At 38.9% G+C, this 14,780-nt stretch overlaps 2 protein-coding genes across 5 annotated transcripts in view; one reads left to right on the forward strand and one right to left on the reverse strand.

Annotated features, from left to right (window-relative positions):
* Nucleotides 1-4,878, reverse strand: part of TPR (translocated promoter region, nuclear basket protein) — a 66,799-nt gene extending 61,921 nt beyond the window's left edge. For all 3 annotated transcript variants that reach the window (XM_036845986.1, XM_036845995.1, XM_036845977.1), the window contains exons 1-4: nucleotides 4,757-4,878; nucleotides 4,074-4,391; nucleotides 2,449-2,553; nucleotides 140-213 (exon numbers count right to left, since the gene is read on the reverse strand). In XM_036845986.1, the coding sequence (XP_036701881.1) occupies nucleotides 140-213; nucleotides 2,449-2,553; nucleotides 4,074-4,391; nucleotides 4,757-4,826 (567 nt within the window). In that variant the 5' untranslated portion in view covers nucleotides 4,827-4,878. The remainder of the gene's footprint in view (nucleotides 1-139; nucleotides 214-2,448; nucleotides 2,554-4,073; nucleotides 4,392-4,756) is intronic.
* A 101-nt stretch (nucleotides 4,879-4,979) lies between these two features.
* ODR4 (odr-4 GPCR localization factor homolog) overlaps nucleotides 4,980-14,780 on the forward strand; it is a 42,855-nt gene continuing 33,054 nt past the window's right edge. For both annotated transcript variants that reach the window (XM_036869693.1, XM_036869701.1), the window contains exons 1-3: nucleotides 4,980-5,174; nucleotides 7,928-8,048; nucleotides 13,394-13,528. In XM_036869693.1, coding sequence (XP_036725588.1) covers nucleotides 7,950-8,048; nucleotides 13,394-13,528 — 234 coding nt within the window. In that variant the 5' untranslated portion in view covers nucleotides 4,980-5,174; nucleotides 7,928-7,949. The remainder of the gene's footprint in view (nucleotides 5,175-7,927; nucleotides 8,049-13,393; nucleotides 13,529-14,780) is intronic.

Consider the following 14,780-nt stretch of genomic DNA (forward strand, 5'->3'; position numbering starts at 1 on the left):
ACATTTTTGTTAGTAGCTTCTCCTAATTGAACATATTTCATCTTCCCACTGACTAAATAACCAATAAGCACAATCAGAATAGAAAACTTCCTCAAGTATCAGGTTTACAAGTAGCTTTATTCACAGGAATAACTTTTACCTGAATGGCAATATTGCGATCCTGAGCCACTTCAAGTTCTTTGTTTTTCTCAGTTAGCGCCTTCAGTTGACTGTCTGGATAAAAGGAATTTTATGAACACACGTACATAAGCTTAAAATTTGCGATGACAGTTTGTATTCAACGGCCACCCATACACATTTTGAAATTAAGAAACTGAGTTTCAGAAAGGTTGAGCTGCACAACACTGCGTTCCAAATTCGTGAGTACAACCCAAATTTACTGTATTTCTAGTACAAATTTTTAAATATGCTATCCTGTCTTCAAAATCATATTTGTGATCATTTTAGACAACATTTTTAGGAAAAAGTATATGCAATTACCAATTTCCTTATTTTTCAATGACATCTTCTAAGTCAATCATAAAAAAGTGAATTAATTGTATTTGCAAATTTAAAAATTAAGTGAAAAAAGACAAAATCAAGAGAATAAATAATAACATTTAAACTACATGAAATGTATGCAGAGTAAATCACAATAATGGATAACTGTAATTCAGCTGGTTTACCACGTTAAAAAGAGCTATGCTTGATACTGAATTTTCAGTCCCACAATCTCCACTCATAATGGGCTATCTCCCCTATAGTTTCTCTTCTAAACATATTCCAATAATTAGGAAGAGTATACTTTCTGAAACTTTCTTCCACTGAAACACGTCTATGTTATGTGCTGGTAATTTAATGAACAAATACATTATTATTACTTCCAAGTTAAACAATTCGTTTATTAAAAGAAAAACAAAAAACCTGCTAAATTTGTCCAAATTTTCTATGTCGTTTTAATGTTATTTACTGCTTCCAAACTAAAAAAATACAAAAATATAAACTGTACACCCCAGGAAGGCATGTCTATCTAGGTTTATCCCCATCTTCTCCTCCCTCTCCCTTTTCCAGATCTCATAAAAGAAGCTGGGATCACAGTCATTTTCTTGAAATTTTTTAGCACTATTGCTCTACAAACCTTTTCTTTTAATGCCAAGACAAAACTATGTACAGGTGATAAATCAGATGTAGCTACTCAAGTATTCATACCCTCATTACACATGTATATATACCATCATATGTATACGTCACATGTTTTAAAAATGAGATGTGCCAAAATTAGTTGAAAAGGGTTTCGACTCAAACATACAGCCGATGGGCATGGACTTGGTTAAGAAAGAAGACTAATGTTTCAGCCATTCTCTTGATTATTAGCTTCTTGCATTCCCAATGAAATTAAAATCCAGCTATACCTAATAACAAATATTATGTCCTACTCTATAAAGATCTTCCTGACATTCACTTTTTTCTCTGTAAACAAGGCACATAAAAACACATCATCCTCCCAAGAAATGTCAGGACCTTTAAGATCTTGTGTACTTTCTAGGACTTAATGATGTAAGAAAATTAATTAAGAAGAAAAATAGCTGTTCATCTTTCAATGGAATTAGGCCTTAAAGAGAAAATTACATCCTGAGGTTCATAAGTAGTTATAAATATCATAACAAGAGTTAAAACATAAATATAATAATGGAACTAATAGACTTTAATTTTTCAACAACATAAAAATAATTAAGTCACTCTCTTTACTTTTTCAGTTGGATAATGCTTTAGCCTTTTCAAAATGCTTTCATATATACCTCATTTGACCTGTACAGCTGTTTAAGTAGACAGACAAGTGGTTCTAGCCATTTTATAAACAATAATCAAACACTGTTATGATTTACATATGACATAAGAGTTTTTCTTTTTTTTTTAACTTTTTTTTCCCCCAATTATTAATTTATTTATTTATGGCTGTGTTGGGTCTTCGTTTCTGTGCGAGGGCTTTCTCTAGTTGTGGCAAGCGGGGGCCACTCTTCATCGCAGCATGCAGGCCTCTCGCTATCACGGCCTCTCTTGTTGCGGAGCAGAGGCTCCAGACGTGCAGGCTCAGTAATTGTGGCTCACGGGCCTAGTTGCTCCGTGGCATGTGGGATCTTCCCAGACCAGGGCTCGAACCCGTGTCCCCTGCATTGGCAGGCAGATTCTCAACCACTGCGCCACCAGGGAAGCCCGACATAAGAGTTTTTAATAGCAGTCAGAATTAGAACCCATGCCTCCTGACCATTAAAGCCCTGTCCTCTTTCAAAGTCTTTACCACTGACTGAAAAAAAATCACACTGAAAGAAAAAAACATAATATTACCAGAAATGAAAACAAGGACAATCACTATTTCCATATATAGTAAATAAATGTTTCCAAAGCATACAAAGGAGTATCTGAAGATCTCAATACTCCAATATTAGAAAGATATAATTAAATACTTACTGAGCTTCTCCAGCTCAAGCCGCAAGCTTTGGCACTCTCGGGTTTCATTCACAAGTCTCTCCTGACTGTGGGACAGCCTCTTCTCTACCTCAAAGTACTGTTGTTCTACAGATGATCAGAGGAAAAAAAAAAAAAAAATCAAACATACATGTACACACTGTCAATACCGCTACTTATTTTTGATAACCTTGATTTTAAAATTTAAGACATAGTATTGGAACCCACACTGCAAATAAGAGAGAATTTGAGTAAAGATAAATAGATCAAGTACAGAAAAGGACTTTAATCCAACATTTCCAACCGACATATGTAAAATGACAAAAGAAAATAAGGCCTGAGAGGGTTTTAACAAATTATTTTTCTGCCTATTCCACAAGATTATGAGATTCTTCAAGGCAGGCAACATGTCTCATTTATCATAGTATTTCCCCCACACATCAGTAGACTTCTTAGCATAAAGCAGACCCAAAAAATATATTTATTAAATGGAGAAAAAATTATTTAGGTTAAAAACTGCTTTGCTTTAAAAAGGTTTGTCTTAAGATAGCCAAAATAATGCCTGAACATATAAAATTACTAAATTTATGTAAAAATAAACATGTTAACTTTCCAAGGGAAGCGACCGATAGTGTACTGTTCAGCACATTAGAAGCACATAGAAGACGCTCAATATTTATTGTGTAAATTAACACATAGAATGCAGTGTACTATATTCAGTGTTGGGATTCAGAGAATTAATTTTCAACATCAATTCTGCTTGGTAATTTTATTTATTTTTTTAAAATGAAAACTTCTTCAGAATTTTCAATCCACTTAGCAAAAACCAGTTACCAGTCCCGCACCGCCCCCCCACCAAAAAAACCTGGTAAACCAAGACACACAACCTGGTAAACAAAGACACACAACAGACGGTTTGTATTTTACTAATGGTAATTACTATGCTCTTAATCTTTCTTCAACGATATTCAAGTCACCATTGTGAGGAACTTTCTTATCTGAGGGTCTACTACTACAGGTATTTATAAGGTCTTAATATATTTTCTATCAAACTCCAACTTTTAGAAAGAAGTCGGATACATTAAACATTTACTGCACGTGCACTGTGTTTCCAGCGCTGTCTTATGCACCTACTCGTTTTTGTGAACACAAAACGCACCAGAGCGAGACAGACTCAGAACAAGTGCAGAAAGTTATCATTAAAGACATAGGCCTTTGAAGGCAGATGACTAGAAAACAGAGCAGAAATTACTATCATTTAACGTGCAACATACAGACAGGGTACTCTAGGCTTAGAAGAGTTAGGAGTCGCAGACCCCTAGCCCGGTGTAAACAGACCCAAATCTTCACAATTTCTGTTTGCCGGACGTTAGGCGTCCCTAAATGAGACCACCCTAATTACAAAGAAAACAGGAACTCAATGTAGATTCACATTTTAAAAACAAACAAACAGGCTCCTTCGTATCAAACTGTGAAGGAAGCAGTTACGAGAAGGCCTATGGTGTCCACGGAGCCGGAGAAGCGATGCTAGCAGTGAAGCCGTGGACGGGGCGAGCTTGCAAGGGGAGGAGACCAGCCATCACTGGGGTCGCGCCCAGAAACAAGGGCGGGAAGAGCGTCGCACTTACCGCTCTCCACCTTAAATTTCTCGTGCCGCCCCTTGAGGCCATCGATCTCGGACTGCTGGTCAGCAAGGAACTTCTCAAGTTTGTTCTGGACCGACTTAGGCAGCTTGTTCAGTTCTGTGCGCTCCAGGACTTGCTGCAACACCGCCGCCATGTCGATCGGGCCGGGGACCGCGGCGGCGGCGGCGGCAGCGGCCGACGGAGCAGAAACGGAGAAGAAAGGCGAAGACCAAGAGGACCCAGAAGCGTGGGCTGCTGCCTCCGCCACCTCGCTCGGTGGCTCGCGCGCGCCCGCCCGACGGAGACTCCCACGGCGGGACCCTGGGAAATCGAGTCCCGCGTTAACCGCTGCACCGGACGCGCCGCAGCGCCCGCGTCCGCAGTGCGCGCGCAACCACCGGAAGCTGTGCACCCTGGGAATACGAGTTCAGAGGCAGCCTCTGACCCCTGTCGTGCACTCCGCTTTCCGGCCCCCTTTTCCACCCGCTTCTAGCCGCCTAGGCTTCTGGGAAACGTAGTTTTTCCCAATCCCTTCCGTGAGCCCAATTCCGCACCACCAAGTCCGCTTCCTCCTTTCTCCCCGCCCCCCGGCTCTCCTTGCCTGTCGCGCGACCACTTATCCGCGAGGTGGCGCCACATAATACCCGTTAACCTACGTTCCTCCCTGAAGAGGAGAGCGACCTTACCGTCATAGCTCCGGGATGCCATGGGTCGTCCTCTTTGGCGGCTTTTAGACACTGGGCCGCTAGAGGGCATCGGTCCCAGCAGGGCCGGCCGGCAGACGCCGGGCTACCGCCACGCTCTTAATGGCGCCCGGAAGGGGGCGGGGTGGCGACCGCAGTCGCTTTGGCTGAGGCGCTGCGGTGAAAGCAGGGGGCCAGCGTGCGTCATCAATCTGAGCCACCTGACTCCAGAGACCACGGGTGTGGAGTAGGAAGTGAGGTGCGGGAAGTTCGTCGCTTTCTGATGAATTCATTGACTGTGGAATTGGGACCGGAGACGAATCTGGTCCCTGGAGGCTGGTACTTGCACTCTAAACACCTTTCTCAGGTGGTCTGACAGTTCGACTGAGTTGTCTGCCACGCGTGCACAGTCTGAGTACAGGTGAGTCAGCCTGAGGGTGGAATCCGTGTGTGTGTGTGTGATGTGTGTGCACTCGGGCACAGAGAACTGCCTTTTCAAGGAGGACAGAAAGGGATAGAGTGTAGGAAACATATGGACGGTCACTCCTGTACGACACACTCAAGTCCAGTTGTGAGACTTATCTTACTTAGATTTTTTGGTTTTTTGGTGGCGGAGTTGGTAACAGTGATTTAATAGGAATTTAAGGAGCTCGGTTTATTTTCCAGGAAGAGGATTTTAAAAAACCAAGAGGAGTTTGAGTGTAGCCTTTATTTGTGTTTTAAGGTAACGTTACAGAAAATGTTGCCTTGTGTTTATATTGTTAAAATTGAAAAACTGTTGGAACGGAAGTTGTTAAACACGTTCCTTCTTAAAAACCACTTCTCACCCTGCCACCATAACAGAGCTACTTGTTTCCAAATTGTAGTTCTGTGACTTCTAAGCTGAATCCGTAGATTATTTCATGTTTGATTACTCTTCTAAAAGAATTTGTTAAATTCTTTATTGAAAATAAAGCATTCCTAATGTCATCCTCCCTACAATTCCCACAGTAGCAGACCTTTGAGACTAGCAGTAAGGAGCTTAAGGTTGTTTCTTTCCCCCAAAATATTTTATATAAGCACTTTAATTAAGGTTGCTTGTATGTGCAGTACTGTATTATGTCCTAGGGCCACAATATTATCATCATTGATCTACCATTTGGAAAACGCAGATGTTCTGTACTTGGACTTCGAGAATCCTAAAATTAGGTTTTCCGACCTGCTATGATCCAAATTCTTTATTTTGTAGACTAGGAAACCAGAGTCCAGGGAAGTTGAGTGGTCTCAAGTCAGCGTTTGGACAACTTGCAAAGCTTCTGCTGATACACAGCATTTCAGGAAAAATTGAACTGTGTAAGAGAAGATCTACATTTTTATTAGTGTCCTTTATAAAGTATGGTTAGCTACATTTCAAAGTTTTGAAGGAGCACTAAAGAAAAAAAATATACGACAGTCAACCAGATTTCATAACCCAAAGATTTTCATCTTTCTGTTGCATTCAGTTTCTTACACATTAATGTGACTAGTAGATGACACCTTGGAAAAAGTAAGATTAGAAAGTTACATATCATAACCTTGGAGTCACTGTTAACTGCTATTTCTTGTAAGAATTAAGAATTATTTAGGGCAGAAGGAAAAGGAGTAGAATAGCATGATGAAGTAGAAGAAAGTTTAATACACAGAAATGCATACCTTAGGGTGGTAAAAGTGGAAGGCCCTTAACTTTTTAGAGGCATTAATGATTTAGACAGGCAGTCCTAGACTTCACCAAAAAAAAAAAGTGCAAACCTGAGAGCTAAGAAGAAATTTAATGCATTTTGAGACAAAACCAAACAGGAACTTTGGAAAAAGACCATCTAATAGGCCATTTCAAACTGGAAGCAATTCTCTGGGCTTTAGTTTTAGAGTAATGTAAATCATTGTGACTGGCAGTTTATTTTACTGATGTCAGATAAGCCACCTCAGCACATCTAGAGTTGCCTGGACTTTGTTGTCCTGAATAAGATTGGAATTTTTTTTGCAGGACCTAAGTGACTATTACCGCTATTCAGAATGCTGCAGCTGTGTTTCTTCAGTCTCTCTGTGGCTATTTTATAGCTTTTTGGAATCATGTCTTTACATTTGTTTCTCCCACACTGAATGTGAACTCCTTGAGATCATCATTTATTATTTCCTACCTCTTTTATTCAGCATCTTTGATTTTAAGCTACAGAAACTCAAATCAAAGGAGCATGAGCCAGTAAGAGGAATATGCTGATTTTCATCCCAAAACTGGCGAGAGGGCAGAACAGGAGTCCCTCTTAGTGAAAGTTTAATTGAGAGACTGGGTATGACTCCTTAGTATGAGCACAGTATTTAAGAATCCTATTTAAGAAATGGATTTTAGAGCCAGACTGCCTGAAGTTAAATCCTACCTTTGCCACTTACCAGATTTGTCACTTGGGCAAGTTATGTTACCTTTTTTCGTTTCAGTTTCTAAATCTGTAAAACAAGGGTGTATATATATCCCCTACCTCATGGGGGTTTTTCTGAATATTAAATGTTACCATATGTTAAGTACTTAGAACAATGCCTTACACAAAATGGAAGCGCTACAAATGTTTGTTATTACTGTATTGCTATTTGTCTACTTCCATCATTCCAGCTGTACTCTGAGTTCCTCAAGGGCAGAGGCCAAGTATTATTCATCTTCGTGCCATCCCACTTGGCACAATTTCTTGTGCATAGTGGTTCTTTATAGTGTGCTTACTGAATACATGAATTTGATTCCCTTTACCTCCCATTGAGCAACTCAGAAATTATCATCTTTTCTGTTTTAGAAATGAGTACAGTGAGGCTCAGCAGTAAATTACCAAAGATGATACAACTAAGGAGTAATAGATCTGAATGAGAAATCAGGTGTGTTGGCTACTAGTAGTTTAGTGTTCTCTTCTTTATCTGAGGTATGAGAGTAAGTTTTATCGCTCATGTCAACTCTGGTTGATTGGTAGTCATTTCCTGCAACACTCTGTTGAGAATTCTGAAGCTACATTCAACCTTTGCAAGAAAGAATACCCTATTGAATAAGCAATCACTGTAAGGTATGGGGTAGTATCAGGGTAGTACAACTTCTCTCTTTATACTACCCCCATGAGGAAAACATTGCAAATTATATTTTTTGCCTAAAAATGTTCTGTATTTTTTCTTGTAATTTAGGAGGTTGAATTAGTTCTTAATAATGGGAAGAACCTACATTGTAGAAGAGACTGTCGGCCAGTATCTTTCAAACATCAGTCTCCAAGGAAAAGCTTTTGTCTCTGGTCTTTTAATAGGACAGGTATGTATCTTTTCCTATGCATTTACTGATAAAGCAAATTTGTTGATTTAAAGTTAAAATATGCTATTTAACAATAAATTCAAGTTAGGGGATGGAGGGATGGAATGAAAAAGAAGAATGTAGCCCAGGTTTGCCCAAGTCAGAACACATTCCCTTTTGACAATGTAAAAGTAACTTATAAGGTAGAAACTGCAAAATTAGAATTCTACTGACCAGATTATTCACGTTTTATTGTCTTTCCAAAGTGACTTTTGCACCCCTTTAATCTTTAATTCCGGGTTGTCCAATTCTTTACAAAGGTAGCTTTTTACAATTTTATTTCTAGTTTGTCTTATTTCAGACTTGTAGCAAATATAGGTCATATATTTTATTGTATATTATCGTACCCATTTATTGAATTTTTTTTTAATATTGATTCAGTGGAGATTGAGGGAAAGGGACTGGGAGAAATTTGGAAATTACACAAATTTTATTTCCCTCTTAGAGTTAAGGCTCAAAAATCAAACCAAAATGGAATGGATATTTGGACAGTTACTTTAAAAAGCATAAGCACCCACTGATTTATTATAATTGAAGGGAGAATGTGTTAATCAGGGACTTCCCTGGTGGCGCAGTGGTTGAGAATCTGCCTGCCAATGCAGGGGACGTGGGTTCGAGCCCTGGTCTGGGAAGATCCCACATGCCGCGGAGCAACTAGGCCCGTGAGCCACAATTACTGAGCCTGCGCGTCTGGAGCCTGTGCTCCGCAACAAGAGAGGCCACAATAGTGAGAGGCCCGCGCACCGCGATGAGGAGTGGCCCCCACTTGCTGCAGCTGGAGAAAGCCCTCGCACAGAAACGAAGACCCAACACAGCCATAAAATAAAAATAAATAAATAAGCAAATATGGTTAAGAAAAATATATTAAAAAAAAAAAGAATGTGTTAATCAGCAGGGAGGACTTGTCAGCAGTACACAGAAATGAAAAAAGAAGAGTCACACAAACAAACTGGCTACATACATCTAAGCACTATTTAGGGGAGAGTGTACTCTGGTCCAAAGATTAATTTTGAGGCCTAATAGCAAATAAAATCCTACTGGGGGCAGTTTTCTTTCTGGATATTTTAACATGATGGCTTAGAACCTTCAAATTGGATAATTAACTTGTTCTGATTCTATCCACATTCCCAAGCTACTTTCTCTTATAATTTGATGCCCTATGTTGCCTACTTATAAAGAATGCACCACGCAGAGGACTTGCATGTTCACATCCCTTCATGGTATTCTAGTTTTAGCATCATTCTGAATGATCTTAGGTAATGTCAGCGTAGCCCTGAGAGACAGGTAGGTACATTCTCAGAGTTTTCACAAATCCAATTTCTTAACTTGTAAGACAGAGGGCAGACCCTGCACTGTTCACCCAGGTAATACCACCCTCTGAGGCTTCTCATTAGACAGCCAGACGACCTCTCCTGGCAACAATCTGAACTTCTTTTACATTCAGGTTACTTAACATCTAGTATGGGGTTCTTTTTGCTAGGAACAGAAGTGATCAGTAAAGGTGAAAGGTCAGGGAGAAATACCCTCTTCCAAACCTGCCTTACAGCACATAGGCTGTTTCTAGAGCTCAGCAAAATCACCATCTTACGTATAAGTCTCCCACAATTTAGGGAGAATTCCAATCTCTCTTCATGCTGCCTTTTCATTCCTTTCAGTATTCTACATGCTTCTTCTTTCTCTTTGTTCCAGGATTCATCACTTTTCTTTCCTTCCGCTCAAGCTTTCAGGCTTGCCTGTCTCCTACTCCCAGAGTCAGTTTCTTTTTCTTTTCAAAATCATAGATTTTATGAAAAGAAAGAGCTTTCTTAATCAGCACCTACCTTTTCCTTGTGTGCATTTCAATGTAACTTTCTGGAAATAACTTTTATTGAAATAATTTCTCTTCCTTTATTTTCTGTTCCAGGATGACACTAACGATTAGAATTTCAGGTCATGTGTGAGGATAACATTGTGCTAACTTGTATTTTTACTCTTTCTTTATAGGAAATTTTCACTGTAATGAGACTGAGCTATTAAATTTTCCCTAAATTTATCTTTAGGTTTCCCACTTCTGGTTAGCATTTAATTGCTATTAAAACTGAGGAACATAAATCTAATATCACTTCACCTTTGTTTTTCTGTGGACACACATGAACACGTTCCCCACTATCATTGTTTTTATGAAAGTAAGATGCACAAGGTCATTTGTTGCTTTATTTTATTGGGTTTTTATATTTGTTGAACTGTCTAATCTGTTCCAGTAAGCCATTTTTTTTTTTAAACATCTTTATTGAAGTATAATTGCCTTACAATGGTGTGTTAGCTTCTGCTTTATAACAAAGTGAATCAGTTATACATATACAATATGTTCCCATTTCTCTTCCCTCTTGCATCTCCCTCCCTCCCACCCTCCCCATCCCACCCCTCTAGGTGGTCACAAAGCACCGAGCTGATCTTCCTGTGCTATGCGGCTGCTTCCCACTAGCTATCTATTTTACATTTGGTAGTGTATATATGTCCATGCCACTCTCTCACTTTGTCCCAGCTTACCCTTCCCCCTCCCCATATCCTCAAGTCTGTTCTCTAGTAGGTCTGCGTCTTTATTCCCATCTTGCCACTAGGTTCTTCATGGCCTTTTTTTTTTTTTTTCCTTAGATTCCGTATATATGTGTTAGCATACTGTATTTGTTTTTCTCTTTCTGACTTACTTCACTCTGTATGACAGACTCTAACTCCATCCACCTCATTACAAATACCTCCATTTCATTTCTTTTTATGGCTGAGTAATATTCCATTGTATATATGTGCCACATCTTCTTTATCCATTCATCTGTCGATGGACATTTAGGTTGCTTCCATGACCTGGCTATTGTAAAAGGTGCTGCAATGAACATTGGGGTGCACGTGTCTTTTTGAATTATGGTTTTCTCTGGGTATATGCCCAGTAGTGGGATTGCTGGGTCGTATGGTAGTTCTATTTGTAGTTTTTTAAGGAACCTCCATACTGTTCTCCATAGTGGCTGTATCAATTTACATTCCCACCAACAGTGCAAGAGTGTTCCCTTTCCTCCACACCCTCTCCAGCATTTATTGTTTCTAGATTTTTTGATGATGGCCATTCTGACTGGTGTGAGATGATATCTCATTGTAGTTTTGATTTGCATTTCTCTAATGATTAATGATGTTGAGCATTCTTTCATGTGTCTGTAGGCCATCTGTATATCTTCTTTGGAGAAATGTCTATTTAGGTCTTCTGCCCATTTTTGGATTGGGTTGTTCGTTTTTTTGTTATTGAGCTGCATGAGCTGCTTGTAAATCTTGGAGATTAATCCTTTGTCAGTTGCTTCATTTGCAAATATTTTCTCCCATTCTGATGGTTGTCTTTTGGTCTTGTTTATGGTTTCCTTTGCTGTGCAAAAGCTTTTAAGTTTCATTAGGTCCCATTTGTTTATTTGTGTTCTTATTTCCATTTCTCTGGGAGCTGGGTCAAAAAGAATCTTGCTGTGATGTATGTCATAGAGTGTTCTGCCTATGTTTTCCTCTAAGAGTTTGATAGTGTCTGCCCTTACACTTAGGTCTTTAATCCATTTTGAGTTTATTTTTGTGCATGGTGTCAGGGAGTGTTCTAATTTCATACTTTTACATGTACCTGTCCAATTTTCCCAGCACCACTTATTGAAGAGGCTGTCTTTTCTCCACTGTATATGCTTGCCTCCTTTATCAAAGATAAGGTGACCATATGTGTGTGGGTTTATCTCTGGGCTTTCTATCCTGTTCCATTGATCTATATTTCTGTTTTTGTGCCAGTACCAAACTGTCTCGATTACTGAAGCTTTGTAATAGAGTCTGAAGTCAGGGAGCCTGATTCCCCCAGCTCCATTTTTCGTTCTCAAGATTGCTTTGGCTATTCGGGGTCTTTTGTGTTTCCATACAAATTGTGAAATTTTTTGTTCTAGTTCTGTGAAAAATGCCAGTGGTAGTTTGATAGGGATTGCATTGAATCTGTAGATTGCTTTGGGTAGTAGAGTCATTTTCACAATGTTGATTCTTCCAATCCAGGAACATGGTATATCTCTCCATCTATTTGTATCATCTTTAATTTCTTTCATCAGTGTCTTATAATTTTCTGCATACAGGTCTTTTGTCTCCTTAGGTAGGTTTATTCCTAGATATTTTATTCTTTTTGTTGCAATGGTAAACGGGAGTGTTTTCTTAATTTCACTTTCAGATTTTTCGTCATTAGTGTATAGAAATGCAAGAGATTTCTGTGCATTAATTTTGTATCCTGCTACTTTACCAAATTCATTGATTAGCTCTAGGAGTTTTCTGGTAGCATCTTTAGGATTCTCTATGTATAGTATCATGTCATCTGCAAATAGTGACAGCTTTACTTCTTCTTTTCCGATTTGGATTCCTTTTATTTCTTTGTCTTCTCTGATTGCTGTGGCTAACACTTCCAAAACTATGTTGAATAATAGTGGTGAGAGTGGGCAACCTTGTCTTGTTCCTGATCTTAGTGGAAATGGTTTCAGTTTTTCACCATTGAGGACAATGTTGGCTGTGGGTTTGTCATATATGGCCTTTATTATGTTAAGGAAAGTTCCCTCTATGCCTACTTTCTGCAGGGCTTTTATCATAAATGGGTGTTGAATTTTGTCGAAAGCTTTCTCTGCATCTATTGAGATGATCATATGGTTTTTCTCCTTCAATTTGTTAATATGGTGTATCACATTGATTGATTTGCGTATATTGAAGAATCCTTGCATTCCTGGGATAAACCCCACTTGATCATGGTGTATGATCCTTTTAATGTGCTGTTGGATTCTGTTTGCTAGTATTTTGTTGAGGATTTTTGCATCTGTGTTCATCAGTGATATTGGCCTGTAGTTTTCTTTCTTTGTGACATCTTTGTCTGGTTTTGGTATCAGGGTGATGGTGGCCTCGTAGAATGAGTTTGGGAGTGTTCCTCCCTCTGCAATATTTTGGAAGAGTTTGAGAAGGATAGGTGTTAGCTCTTCTCTAAATGTTTGATAGAATTCACCTGTGAAGCCATCTCAGTAAGCCATTTTTAAGGACCACTGCATGATTCACATTCAGGTTGCCCAAATAAACAAGGAGCTGGTATTAAATATATTAAAAGATAAATAACATGTGAGGAAAATGTTGTAAGGCTATCCATGAAAATTGTTTACTCTGTAGATTCTGGTATAATACAGGTATAAACAATTTAAGCTGCTATAAATATTGCTCAGTTTTTGCATGTCATAAGGGCTTTGCATTCCTCAGTCAGTTATCACCCTAATAAGCTTTTCTAATTTGTTTTTAAGTGTTCTTCACAAAAGGATTACGTGATTCTTGCCACTAGAACGCCACCCAAAGAGGAACAAGATGAGAGCTCCAAACATTCCAAAGCTAAGTTGGATAACTTGGATGAAGAATGGGCCACAGAACATGCCAACCAGGTCATCATGTTTGTTTCTTTATATAGTTAAGTTTGTGTTTATTGACTAACAAAATAAAAGTACGTTATCCTCAGGTTACTAGACTAGGATTTCAGAGTACTCGTTCTTAAGTTTTCAAAACTTGGGTAGTATATCAAAAATAGAAGTATTTTCTGCTCTGTTTCATCCATGAGTATATTTTTTATTTATTGATTACTTGCATCTAGTTTTTAAAAAAGCATTTTCTTACTTGAAGTTAAGTAATCCACCCAAGATTAGTGTAATAGGTAGTGAAACTGGGATTTGAACCCAGGCGGTGTGACTTGAAAGCCTTTGATCTTGTACACTATGCTTTTCCATTGTTAACTTTTATCTGTTGTGTTTTTTAACCTATATCCTGTTATTGGTCATTTACCTTATTTCCAATTTTTCCTTATTTTAAAATAATATTAGTTATTGGTAACATTGTTGCTGGTCAGATTGTTTTAAAGACTTAAACCAGGTACTGAGGAAATAAAATGATGGTTAAATTTTTCTTTAATGTCCTTAGAATTTATATTTTAAGCAAAGTGAAAGACATTATTACCAAAACAAATTGTAAGAGAAGTGAATAAAAATAGGACAGTACTATAGGAATATAGAGTGGGGAATGATTAAATATCTGTCAAAGGTTGGATTCAAACAGCTTCACAGAAGGCTCTGAACTTGAAAGATGAATAGGACTTTGCTAGTAGAAGTCAGGGAGCACATTGAATGCACAAAGGACAGTGGATAAATGACCCAAAGGCATGAAATTTAAAGGTATGTTAGAATAGCACACAATTGGGTATAATTGAAGCATGGTGTATATAAAAGAATGCTTTTAGACATAAGACTGTATGGGGCCAGTTTATGGATGGTTTTGAAGTGTCATTCTAGGAAGGAAGGAGTTCTTTTGGAGCCAGTAGCTCTATGGTAGACTTTCAGAGCTCCCTATTTTGAGAAGGATTGAGAAATAATCCTGCCAATAATTGAGAAAGTAATTGCAGTGCCTTGGTACAGTGTAAATGGAGAGTAGAGGGATTGGAGAGAGAGAGAGGAGAAAATATACAGTTACAGTAATAGTTCAAAAAAAGGTGACATGAGGGCTTCCCTGGTGGCGCAGTGGTTGAGAATCTGCCTGCCAATGCAGGGGACACGGGTTCGAGCCCTGGTCTGGGAAGATCCCACATGCCGCGGAGCGACAAGGCCCGTGAGCCACAACTACTGAGCCTGCGCGTCTGGAGCCTGTGCT

The sequence above is a fragment of the Balaenoptera musculus genome, chromosome 1 (genome assembly GCF_009873245.2).
Source record: "Balaenoptera musculus isolate JJ_BM4_2016_0621 chromosome 1, mBalMus1.pri.v3, whole genome shotgun sequence".
Classification (NCBI taxonomy): domain Eukaryota; kingdom Metazoa; phylum Chordata; class Mammalia; order Artiodactyla; family Balaenopteridae; genus Balaenoptera; species Balaenoptera musculus.